Source organism: Protopterus annectens, chromosome 11.part0, assembly GCF_019279795.1.
Source record: "Protopterus annectens isolate FY-2018-M chromosome 11.part0, PAN1.0, whole genome shotgun sequence".
NCBI lineage: Eukaryota > Metazoa > Chordata > Ceratodontiformes > Protopteridae > Protopterus > Protopterus annectens.
This window is the reverse complement of record NC_056745.1, coordinates 115,618,055-115,631,844: the sequence shown is the minus strand read 5'-3', so window position 1 is coordinate 115,631,844 and position 13,790 is coordinate 115,618,055. Positions and strand designations below refer to the sequence as shown.

The 13,790-nt window shown below is 42.6% G+C and overlaps 1 protein-coding gene across 1 annotated transcript in view; it reads left to right on the top strand.

The window, feature by feature from the left end:
* The first annotated feature begins 7,393 nt into the window (after positions 1–7,393).
* Positions 7,394–13,790, top strand: part of LOC122815197 — a 366,575-nt gene continuing 360,178 nt past the window's right edge. The window contains exon 1 of the mRNA XM_044087491.1: positions 7,394–7,529. Coding sequence (XP_043943426.1) covers positions 7,511–7,529 — 19 coding nt within the window. The 5' untranslated portion in view covers positions 7,394–7,510. The remainder of the gene's footprint in view (positions 7,530–13,790) is intronic.

Here is a 13,790-nt window from a genome sequence, read left to right as displayed (position 1 = left end):
TATGTGGCAACACAGGAAGGTGACACTAGCAGACAGGCCAAAAGGCAGGGCATCTAACAAGCATGAACGGAGGATGTAGGGAACTGGAGGAGGCACAGTACAAGAAAGCAACATGAAAGGAGGATGTAGGGAACTGGAGGAGGCACAGTACAAGAAAGCAACATGAAAGGAGGATGTAGGGAACTGGAGGAGGCACAGTACAAGAAAGCAACATGAAAGGAGGATGTAGGGAACTGGAGGAGGCACAGAACAAGAAAGCAACATGAAAGGAGGATGTAGGGAACTGGAGGAGGCACAGTACAAGAAAGCAACATGAAAGGAGGATGTAGGGAACTGGAGGAGGCACAGTACAAGAAAGCAAGCACACAGGAAATAAATAAGTTAAGTAAAAGAAAAGCACAAGCTGAAAAGGCTCAAAATGTGGAACAAAGTCACCTTTAAGTATATAGGAGAAAAAAGGAAGGCAGGGAAAGACCTTGCCAAGCAAGTTAAAGATGGGAGATATATAAGAGATGATTGGGAAACAGCAGAGGAAAGAAGTACTACTTTGCTACAGTCTTTACAAAGCAAAACAAGGGAATGATACTGCACCAGGAAGGGATACATTGAGAGCAGTGGACAGATACCATCACTGAGAGGTGGAAAGGGAAATGCCTTTCATGAAGGTGGATAAAAGGGAGAGACCAGATGGGCAGTTTCTCAGGTTCTAGGATCCTAAGGAATCCAATGAACATGCTGACAGACCAGTAATTCAGGTTTTTCAAAGGGTCACTGGATAGTGCACAATTGTCCAAGGACTGGAGGACAACAAGTGTGGCATCACTGTGTAAGGCAAAGTCCAGGGAACTACAGACGTGTTAATCTAACAGCAGTAACATGTAAAGTCAGACATGGAGGCAGTTCTGAGGAAAAGACTAGTCACTTTTTTACACAACAGAAATCTACAGAAGAGCAACCACACGAGTTCATGGCTAGGAGAAGCTGTCAGACAAAACTAATACGGCTTTATGACTGGCTTACAGGAGAAATTCACAGGGGAGTTTTGGCAGATGTGGCCTACATGGACTTCAACAGGGCCTTTAGCTCCTTCCTGCAAAGACAGCTGCTATGAAAACTTGAGGACCGATTGGAGGATCACAGCAAAGAAACTGACTGCTGCATTGTTGAATGGCAGGACACCGGACAAGGTTTTTGATGAGAGGTATGATGTCAGAAATAAGAAGCATGAATAGTGGAGTTCTACAGGGGAAGATCCTGATGGGTACCTTCACTATAATCCTTTATTGACATATCTGAGGGGTCCTGAGGAGTATTCTTCAGTATGATTCTTTATGGACATATCTGAGGGGTCTTGATGAGTACCCTTCAGTATGATCCTTTATGGACATATCTGAGGAGTCCTGATGAGTACCTTTCAGTATGATCCTTTATGGACATATCTGAGGGAATAGTTAATCTCTTCACTGATAACACAAAGTCAAGTGTGATACTGGAGTATGAAAGAGGTGTCTATGGAATGATATGAAAAGTGTGACAAGGTGGGCTGAACAGCTACAGCTGAGGTTCGATGCCAACAAGTGCAAAGTACTGCACCCACATCTCAGTAACCCTAGTGCAAAGTATCAGCTGGAGGACATGTACTGGATTAAACAAAGGGGTTCTTAAGAGGATGTTGATCACACCTGCACTGGAATACTAGGAGTGGAGTCAGATGTCAGTGGTAGCAATGAACAGAATGCTAGATTATACTGTAAAGATAAATTCCAGAAAAAAAATAAATAATGCATCTGCTCTACCAAGCCTTGATGAGCTCACACCTTATGTGAAGGTTAAAAAAAATGTATTCAGCTGATCTTATTGTAACTTTCTTCTCCCTTCTTTATTACCTTAGTTTGCTGTTCTGTGTGCTCTTAAGTGCTCAAGTTCTCTTATTCTGCACTTATTACTTCTTGGTAGTAGCCTGATTACATTTGGCTGCTATTCTAAGCATCTTTAATTTTGGTTTTAGCACTTGTGCTTCAAGAATAAACTCTTATCAAACCTTGCTCACCATAAGTCTGTCAAGTATTCAGAACACTATGTCTGGACAATTCCCATCAGTTTCCCCTGCCTGCCTGGTCAACATGGGCATATTAAGACAGTGCAGTAATTGCCTCATGTTCACGGACAGTCCCCTTCTCCTAACACATAATTCATCTACTTGCGAGAGATGCATCTACATCAGTAGCTGTAATCCCTGCTTTCTAACACCACAGTCAGTACTCCTGACAAAGAGGAGATTACCAGCACAAAAACCACACTACTCACATCACAGAGTCATGCACCCACCTATGCAGGGGTCCTCAACAAAAACTTACCCAAACAACAGAGACCCCCAGAACACACTCACAAACATTCCACACACAACACCAATCACATTACACACAGTAGTCAACACACCAGTGTCTCACAAACACCGCCCATTAGGCATAACAATAAACCAACGCAGCCCATAAGATATAATAATAAACCAAATATACTAGTCATTGGCGACTCAATAGTGAGACACACTGATGTCGCCCTCATCAGACTGAACAAGGAGAAGGTCACAGTCAGCTGTTTGTCAGGTGCTAGAATTTGCCACATTATGCATGCACTTAAGTCTATCCACAACAGGTACAAGTATGACTCTGTCATTGTCCATGTTGGTCTGAATGACTTGAGACATAACTCCCTGGACTATACGAAGAGAGACATGATTGAGCTCTCAGAGTATGTGTTCCAGGCAGGTATGACCCTAGCCCTAAGCAGCATCCTACCTTCACCAAGAATGATACCACAATACCAACAAAAATCTATTAATTTCAACAATTGGCTTAGTTTCTGGTGTCTTTCCAGGGGGATCCAGGATCTGTCTGACTGGGATGACATGGTTAACAAGCCTCGATGCTTTGCCAGAGATAACCTCCACCTGTCACCCCTGGGGTTCTGGATCTTGGCCAAGGCTCTTGCCTCCCCCATTATGCCTTTTTTAGGCTATGTCCTAAAGACAAATCTTCCAACATAAATGATCTGTTCAAAAGCAAACTAAAGGTCATGATGCTCAATGGTAGGAGCCTTAACCTGAAAATGCACTCAATGGAGGCTCTCATCACACTGGAAGATACTGATGTCTGTGCAGTCACAAAAACTTGGTTCAGGGCCGCAGACAGCACCCCTGCCTTACCAGGTCCAGGCAGGTATGACCCTAGTCCTAAGCAGCATCCTACCTTCACCAAGAATGATACCCACCAAGTTATAGCCAGCTATAGACCCCCCACCATGACTCAGGACATCCACTCCTCCTACCTGGACCTACTTGACTCCATCAAGGTACCCCCTAACACCCTGATCCTTGGTGACTTCAACTACCCCACCATAGACTGGATGAACTATTCTGGCACTAATGCACTCACCCAACGATTCCTTGACTTCATCAGTTCTAATGCACTAGAGCAGCTGGTCTCGTCCCCTACAAGGGGAGGTCCAAAAGAGATTCAGGTAAACACTACTAAAGTGAGCTCCCAGAAGAACAAGAAAATTCAAAGAAAAACTGGGAACGTGTCACCACAGTTAAGCATTATATAAAAACTTTAATAGATAAAATCCACTTAATAGCTCAGAACCAGGACAAGCGCATTATGCTGAAAGCATTTGACCTGGTTATGAGCTGTTCAGTGGACTTTATCTATTGAAGATTTTATATATCGCTTAACTGTGGTGATACATTCCCTGTTTTTCTTTGAATCTACAAAGGGAAATAACATACTGGACTTGGTTCTCATCACCATGGGCGACCTCTGCACCATTCCCATAGTATGTTCTTCCTTGGTGAGATCAGATCATTGGTCTGTCTCAGTCGATATTTCTATCCCACCCAACTCCTCCCCAGCCATCACCAATAGCTGACTACAACCTCCTAAGGGAGGGTATCTGCAGCTTCATACCACCGCCTTCCTCAGAGGATGCAGACAACTATGCTGAACAAGTACGCCAGTGCAGTATACAAGCATCTGTACAACTGCATGGACTCAGCCATACCCAACAGAACTAAAACCTGCTCCTCAAGGAAACACAAACCTGTCTGGTGGACATCCTCTATCAACAGGCTTTACAACAAAAGGAAGAAACTGTTGTCCAAGGGCAAAAAGGAAAACATTCCAAATCAGAAAAACTCCCTCCTCCACCTCAACAAGTAAATTAGATCACTAATGAAAACCTCCAAAGCCAATTATGAGTCAAAACTAGCCTCTGAAACAAAGAGAAACCACAAGTCCTTCTTCAGTTACATTAGGAACCTCCATGGCAAAGTCCAAGTTTGTTCCCAATTAATACTTAATGGTACCACTTACACTGATCCTGTTGACTTAGCCAACCTTCTAGCTGATAGGTTCAGTGCAAACTTCACTCCCCAAAGGCCCAGTTGATATCCCCGATACTTGTCCCACACCTCACATCTCCATAGATCAAGTATTAAAGGCCCTATCCAAGGCAAAGAACACAGCTTCCATGGGACCTGATAGTATCCCAGGCTGTATTCTGCACCATTTCCAGCAAGAACTAGCTTCACAATTGAGCACCCTGTTTAACCACAGCCTAATTACAGGCTTCATTCCAGCAGAGTGGAGACCTGCCATTGTCATCCTCTTGCACAAAGATGGTGCCACTACTGACCCTGGAAACTATTGCCCCATTAGCTTGACAAGTCTGATCTGTAAAGCCATGGAGCATATTATTATGGATCTCATAAACAAGGACATAGGCAATCTCTAAGCACTTGACCCCATCCAGTTCAGCTTTGTCAGGGGCAGTTCTTGCCTATTGAACTTAGTTGACTTCTTTGAGACTGTTACCAAGGCCCTGGATGAGGGAAAGTCAGTACATACAGCTTACGTTGACCTGGGCAAGGCCTTTGAGACAATCCCCCACTTGGGCATTATCGAAAAGCTAACGCAACTTGGTGTTAATCCCTATTTCGTCAGATGGGTGGCCAACTGGCTAACAGATAGGACCCACAAGGTCAAAATAGGTGCCACCATCTCTGACAGCAGACCTGTCACTAGTGGTGTTCCACAGGGATCTGTCCAGGCACCCCTACTGTTTGGCATCTACTTCTTAGAGGTCCAAGCAAAGACAAAGAGCCTGTGGCTGACCAAGTTTGCTGATGACTATAAGTTGGGTGCTGTCACTGACTCCTGAAATGAAGTTAATATACTGCAAGAGGGTCTTACAGCTACAAATAACTGCTACCAAAGTCATGGCATTAAGTTAAATGCAAAAAAATGTATTATCATACCATTCAGCAAAAACATGGCCCCTGCTGATTACCACATCAATGGCAACTCCTAAGCACTCAACCTGTGGTGAGAGACATGGGTACTCAGATTATCAACAATCTCACATTCAATCATCAGTGAGAAAAGCCTTTTACTTGGTTCATCTCATAAGTAAAGGGATTGCAGCCAGAAAAAAATGAGGTTATTACCTCTCTGTACTCCTCTCTCATAAGACCTATAATTGAGTATAATGCCCCGTTTGGTATGTACCTCCCCAAACACCTGCACCAACTGGAAAGGCAACAGAAACACCTCACAAAGAGAATCCATGGCCTCCAACACCTGTCCTATGTGGACAGGCTGAAATCACTATCACTCTACTCGATATCATACAGATTGCTCAGAGGTGACCTGTGGCTCACCTACAAGGCAATATAGAACCCTGCCCTACTAGAGATGCTCCATATCCATAAGTCTAACTCCTCATGCATTACCTGCTCGATAGGCCCAAATCTAATATCCGACATCAAGAAAACCTGCTGGAGAGACAGGTTTGTCTCCCAGAGGCTTCCCCGTCTCTGGAATAGACTTCCCATTTATGTCAAACAGATTACCTCGCTGACTCTCTTCAAGCGCAACCTTGATGAGTGGATGGGGAAACCACAAATATGTCCCAGGGGTTCCACCTTTGTTCCTCATTGACAGGGGTGACAGGTGCTGACTGAAGGTTCTTTTGTGTGGATAATCTATTGGCTGGGCTTGTAAGGGCCCTAGGGCCATTAGCCTAGTAACCTCCTATGATCCTATGATGTACTGTGCACAGTTCCAAAAATCACACAAGGATGGGGACATCAGTCTGCTAGAAACAGGGCTGAGGGAAACCATTAGGATGGTGCATGAGATGAGGGGAAAGGATATAGCCAGAGACTAAAAGATCTAAAACATTTCTAGACACTGGAAGAGATGGGGTAGGGGGGGGTGTTATGGGTGCACAAGATCTTGCTAGTAAAATCTGATAAGGTTGTCTTGAACAGGAAAATCAGATAGTAAAGGGAGGAGCATAAACAGCAGATTCTAATGGGAAACTAATATCTGGATCTGAAAAATAACTTTTTCACAGAGAGGATGGTGGATCTGTGGCAATTACTGGAACAATGGCTGAGAGATTCCATTGAGTTGTTCATGTGGAAAAGGAATTGATAGGAAAGCTGTGTATGGAAAGATAACACTGAGAAGAAAGTAGAAGAATAAACTCAAATTACAGAGTAAACTGACTTATTTTGTCCTTCTGCTGTCAAGCAAATGTCTCCTATTGTAACCGGGGTGTAACTGGAGATGTAATGAGTGTATAACGTATCTACAGAGAACACTAAAGGGACAGAGCTGATAAATAAGAAGATGGAAAAAACTTCTGTTTGGAAGAGTCCAGACTTAGCTTGGACATGAGGAAATACTTTTTCATAAAAAGAGTGGAGCATAACTTACATCAACTCTACTAATGTGTGCTGCAGGCTAAAACTGGAGGCTTGCAAAACAGCATACAATGGGCAGCCTAGTGAGGACTGTGGGAGGGGAGATGTTAACTGCACTTGCTAAAAGGATAAGATACACTGAAAAATATTGCACTTTTTAAATATATGCATGCTTCAGATGTTAATGAGAAGCAAGTTATGGAAGAAAGAAGAAATTACATGCTTTTGCCCACAGTGTTACTGTGTAAGGTAGTTAAGAAGGTTATAGACTCTGTACTCTGTATGATAAAACACTTTTATATACAGGAAAACAAAACAAGGTTTTTGTGAGTCAAAAATTCCACTGTTTGCTGTACAGTAAGAACTGTTTTGCACAGATCTTGTTTTCTCAGTGTGCCAGTCCCTTCTGAATAAAGGAGCAGACACTCATAAATGATCCGTATAGTTCTAACCACCGTAAGGACACTACTGCTACAGATGTAGCTTACGAAAATCCCTGACAGGCTGAACTTTCATTTCATACTAGGAGCTGGTAAAAAACTTCATTTCTGCACATTCACCTCAGCATGGTTGGAAATAGGGTGGGGACAAATTAACTTTCAGTTTCATGTTTTGATAAAAGGCTAGTTTCAGTTTACGGAATCTACTATCACATACATACGTTGCAGCTGCCTCAGAAGGTTAAACAAGCCTCTGTTTAATCTTTAACAATCACATTACTGAATTTCGAGGTTTGCAAAGACAATGGCTTGTGCTAAGGATGGTGAGTGAATTACTTTTATCTGAATTTAAGTGTTTTAATTATGATTTCTAGCAGTGTTTTAAATGTATCTGAGCAGTGGGTTGAATTGTACTATATATCAACACAAAATCTCATGAAATAACTGCCTTGTTCCTTTTGGTCACCACTGCTAAAGTATTTCTTCGTCTCACTCAGCAGTTTGCTTCTCAGCATTTCCAGACACATTTTTTACATGGAGTACAGAATAAATAAGTTTTCATGGTCTTACACTTGGTGTGTATCAGTGAGAATGGCATTTCCTTGACCTGTCCGAAAGTCATTTATTAAATAATTTCTGTATGAATGACCCAGTAGTGCAGAGGAAGGAAAATATAGAAATGTAACTGATGTAACAGGATATAGGCTTCCTCTCAAACTAGTTATTACAGCAGGGGATCATTTTTAACACTGAGGAACAAATCTATGCATTTAGGCACCAACCCTTAATGAGCATTTGCACTACAGAAATGGATTATTTCCAGGAACAACCTCAAGACTGTCAAAACTAGAAGGATTTAGATAACTGGGCATTTGGCTAGACATGATCCTTCTCTTTCTATATAATGCCTGAGTACGTTAAAATAAACTAACTCCTCTGCTGACTTAAAATATTTCTCATTTCTTCTCCTCACTCAAAGTCAAAGTAAACTTTATTGTCATTTAGAACTACACACGTGTAGCTTAAACGAAATGTGCATCAGCTCAATTCTTGAGATTACAAAGGAAAGTGAAACAACACGTATAAGTAGAGGAATAAACGTAACTAGCAAATACAATACTACTCCCAATACACACAAAAAAGAGCAGAGACATTTACCAACACTCATATATGGAAATAATACCCTCCCCTGAGTTAAACTAACTACCCTATTTAAAGTAATACAAAACACACTACAGATTGAACAAGGCCTAAGTTATTTGTCTAATATTGCACTTGAGTGGGTTAAATAATACTGACTATGGATACAGTAAATAAATATTGCACTTACTTGGAATATATGTAAGTATATATTGTACAAATAAAAATTGACTTATTTTGTGTCCAGACCCCTGGGGCTAGTCCCCAAGTTCAGAAGTCTAATCACTGTAGAGCTGAAACTGTTATTGAATCGTGTAGTCCTGCAGCGGATGCTGCAATACCTCCTGCCCGATGCCAGATGTTTAAACAGTCCATGCGCAGGATGCGTGGTGTCCTGTATTATTTTGGTGGTCTTTCAGATGCTTCTTGCAGAATGAAGTTGCTATATTGATGGAAGACTGGAACCTGTTGCCTTTTCTGCAACCCTCACCACTCTTTGTAGCGCCTTCCTTTCTGTAACTGTGCAGTTTCTAAACCACACTGAAGTTGCAGGTGAAGATGCTCTTTATTGCACCTCTATAGAAGTTGGAGAGAATATGAGGAGGAAGCTTAGCTTTTTTCAGCCTTCTTAAAAAGTAAAGGCATTGGTGCACTTTCTTGACCAGATTGCTGGTGTTTCCCGACCAAGAGAGATCTTCTAATGTGTGTACACCCAGGAATTTTGTACTGTTAACCCACTCCACACTCTCACCATTGATTCTGAGCACTGGGTGGTTTGTTCTCCTTTTCCTGAAGTCGATGATAATCTCTTTGGTCTTGCTTACATTCAGGTCAAGGTTGTTCCCCTCACACCAACTGATCAGACATGCCACCTCCTCTCTGTATGCCCTTTCATCCTCCTTTGTGATGAACCCCATGACTGTGGTGTCATCAGCAAACCTGATGATATGGTTGGACTAGTGCTTAGCACATCAGTCATGGGTCAGGATGATGAATAACAGTGGACTGAGAACACATCGCTGTGGAACCCCGGTGTTAATCATGATTCAATTTGATGTAAACTTACTTGAGCAGACCTTCTGTGGTCTCTCAATCAGGAAGTCTAGGATCAAGTTACAGAGATGTTTACTGATTCCTAAATGCGCCAGTTTTTGTATCAGCTGCATTGGTACCACTGTATTAAATGCAGAGCTGAAGTCTATGAACAGCATCCTCACATAGTTGTCTTTGCCCTCTAAATGCTCAAGGGAGATGCGTAGTGCTGCTGATATGGCATCAGCCGTGGATTGGTTAGCTCTGTACTCAAACTGCAGAGGGTCAAAATCAAGAGGTAGGCATGATGAAAGATGCTTTTTGATCAGCCACTCAAAACATTTTCCTAACAGTGGATGTCAGAATGGCTGGTCTGTAGTTGTTAGGGCTGAAGGGAATGATTTTCGTAGGTAGTGGGATGATGTTAGTTTCCTCGTTGCATGAAGGTACTTTCACCATGGCAAGAGAGGTGTTAAATATTTCCTTGAGCACTGTGCATAGTTGATCAGCACAGCCTTTCAACACCTTGCCCAGTATGTTGTCAGGGCCAGTAGCCTTCCTGGAGTTCACTCTCCTTAGCTCTCTTATTACCTCCTCTGTGCTGAGGCTGAGAACTGCATCATTCTCATCAGTGGGCAGCTCCAAGTCCATTGTAGACAACATCCTCCTTTTCTAACCACCTACCTCTCTTGTCACATTCCTTTCCCTGCTGCACCTGTTTCATACCTCTCAACATCTTAGCACAAAAAATCTGGTCATAGCCTGACAGAATAGAGTGACAAAGGCCCAAATATGGGGACAGATTTTAAGTATTGCTGTTATAAAATTCTAAAGTTGCTAGGATAGCAGGAGTTGTCTTAGCATGCATTTTTCTGAAGGACATAAAGTCTAAAACACAGATGTGTAGCAATTATTTGGTGACTTCATTCCTCGGATCATCCTAATGATTTGCCAGAAAATCACATTTTATGAGGAGCAGACCAAAAATATGAGGCAAAAATCTGGAAATTTTGCAAAAAATCTGGACAGTTGAGAGGTATGAAGTCCCTTGTTCCTTTGCTGGTCATCATTCTGTTCTTCTTGTCTTCTCATACTACTAAAATTGCACCTGTTGTAAATAATATCATTGGTTGTGTTCTCTCATATTCTGTGTGGTCATCTCACCCATTACATCTGTGATTTCTTCATTTTAATATTCTGTATCCCATCCACATATTCTTGGTAAGTAGCATCTATGATTTTTACTTGATATGTTGTAACCTGAGGTTGAACCTGAAAATAATCTGTTTGGATCAGCATTGTAGCTTGCCAAACAAATAAAATAAATAAGTAAAAATGAAATGCAATTATAGTTTCCAGACAGCACTGTTTATTTTTAGCTGAAAACTGCAGTCTGTGCATTTGGAAGACATTATAAGCATATGTGCAATGTCCTTAACAGTTTGCAGCAGTCAGACAACAACAATAATACCTTTTGCATAAGTAGTGTGCAGTGTTGGATGAGGAGCCTGTTGTACTAACTGCACTGACTCATATTCATAGAGTAAAAGAGCACCATGAATCAGATGAGGTGGGTGGGACTAATGTACCTGGACCACTGACCATCTCTCCCAGGAAGTCAGGACTACAGAATCCTTTATTATAATAACCACAATGCACACATCACGGTAACTGTAGACCAGAGAACATGTGAATTAATGGATATGACAGTTTCATGTGTCCTACACGTGGTTGTTTGTTCACATGGATGTAAGTATAAGTGTATGAAGGCGATGTGTTTAATACCACTGACTTTCAGGCCACTACAAATTGAACTTAGTTAATATTTGAATCCTACACAATTGCACTTTATAAGCACTTACATGAATGCATGGATCGTGCTATCCCAAGCAGAACCAAGATGGTATCCTCCAAAAAAACTACTAAAGCAAATCTGGTGGTCCCCTGCCATAAACAAACTGTACAACAGAAGGAAGAAACTCTTGCAAAAGAGAGTAAAATCTCACGAGTGGAGGAGCTCCCTGGTCAGCCTCAGTTAGAAGCTGCGATCCCTGATAAAATCCTCCAAAGCTAGTTACGAAAACAAAATCACCACTGATTCTAAAGACAACCACAAAGCATTCTATAGCTATGTCAAAAATCTCAATGGCAACACTCAGATCTGCTTTGAGTTACAGCACAATGGCACTAAATATACAGACCCAACTGATATTGCCAACATCCTGGCAGATAGGTTCAGTGCTAACTTTACCCCACTCTCACCCCATAAAGAGCCCATCTCTATACCGGAAGAATGCAAAGTTCCTGTAATCACAGCTGCACAGGTAAAAAACACACTCTCCAAAGCCAAGAACACAGCATCCATGGGACCAGACAACATCCCAGGCTGAGTTCTACATCAACTACAAAACGAACTGGCACCCCACCTAAGTACTATGTTCAATCATAGCCTCACCTCAGGCTTTGTGCCTGCTGAATGGCGCACAGTAACGGTTATCCCACTCCACAAGGGGGGAGCCACCACGGACCCCGGGAACTACCGCCTCATTAGCCTGACGAGCCTGGTCTGCAAGGCCATGGAACGTATCATCATGGAACTTATAAACAAAGATATTGGTAATCTCCAAACTCTGGATCCCATCCAGTTCAGGTTTGTAAAAGGCAGATCATGTCTCTTAAACCTGATAGACTTCTTTGAAGCAGTCACCAAAGCGGTAGACAAGGGTAAGGTGGTTCACACAGCCTATCTAGATCTTGCCAAGGCTTTTGACACCATCCCCCACTCTGGAATTATAGATAAACTCACTAAACTAGGTATAAATCCCTATGTCACAAGATGGGTTGCCAACTGGCTCACTGACAGAACCCACACTGTGAAAGTAGCAGACTCCAAATCTGACTTCAGACCAGTGACAAGTGGAGTACCACAGGGTTCAGTCCTGGGTCCTCTCCTGTTTGGTATCTACTTCCTTGAAGTACAGGCTAACACAGAAGGTCTTTGGCTAATGAAGTTCGCAGATGACTGCAAACTAGGAGCCATAATCAAAACTCCTAACGATGTGGACATCCTACAAAAGGGCCTCACTGAGACAGATGCCTGGTGTCAAAGCATGGCCTCAAGCTCAATGCCAAAAAGTGCATTGTCATCCCCTTTGGTAAAAACTCTGTACCCATGAACTACAACATAGGCGGTAGTATACTTAACACTGAAAGTGTGATAAGAGACCTTGGGACATAGGTGGACAGTAGTCTCTCCTTTAATAATGACATCGCCACAGTAGTCAGGAAATCCTTCTACGTGGCACACCTCATCACAAAATATTTCTCATTCAGAAAAAAAGAGGTCATTGTTCCCCTCTACTCATCACTCATTAGGCCCATTATAGAGTACAATGCCCATTTTGGTATGTACCTCACAAGACATCTACAACAACTGGAAAGGCTGCAGAAATACCTCACAAAGAAGATTACCGGCCTCAAACAGATGCCCTAAGCAGACCGTCTCAAAAAACTCCAGCTTTACTCCATCGCATATAGGTTCATAGGTTCATAGGTTCGTACTAGGCTATCTGCCCTAAGGCATTTATAAGCCTAGCCAGAGTGTATGTGGCTTACACCACCCCTTAGGATGAGAATACTACGCCCTTTTAGGGTTTAGTTTACTATGCCTCTGTCTAGTAGTGACACAGAGATGACCCCGGGGTAAACCTACGATCTTCCATCCACTCGTCGAGATTTCTCTTGAATAGAGTCAGTGAGGGGCTCTGCCTAACATGGACTGGGATTCTGTTCCAGAGTGTAGGGAGCCTCTGGGTTATGAATCTGTCCCTCCAGCACGTCCTATTTATTTCTGTGTTGAGGTTTAAGTCACTTGTTCTCGTGGCTCTGATGGATTTGGATTTTCTGAGGTGGAGCATGTCCATTAATTCAGGATTGGACATGGCCTTGTACGTCAGGCACAGATCACCTCTGAGTAGGCGGTATGCGACTGAATAGAGCTGGAGTTTTTTCAGTCGGGCAGCATATGACATATGTTTAAGACCCTTTATCCTCTTGGTGAGGAACTTTTGGGGTCTTTCCAACTGCTGCAGGTGTCGGGTGAGATACATCCCAAATGGGGCATTGTACTCAATCATTGGCCTGATAGGAGAAGAGTACAGGGCACAATGACCTCTCTTGATCTAGATGTGAAACCCTTCATGATAAGGTGGGCAATATAGAAGGTCTTCCTAACCACTTTGGCAATGTGAGTGTCAAATGAGAGGTTACTGTCAACCTGGGTCCCTAGGTCCCTGATTACCTCTTCTGTACTTAATGGATTACCGCCTATGTGGTAATTTGTCGGTACCTTGTTTTTCCCAAAGGGTATGACTATACATTTTTTGGCGTTCAGCTTAAGGCCATGGCTCTGG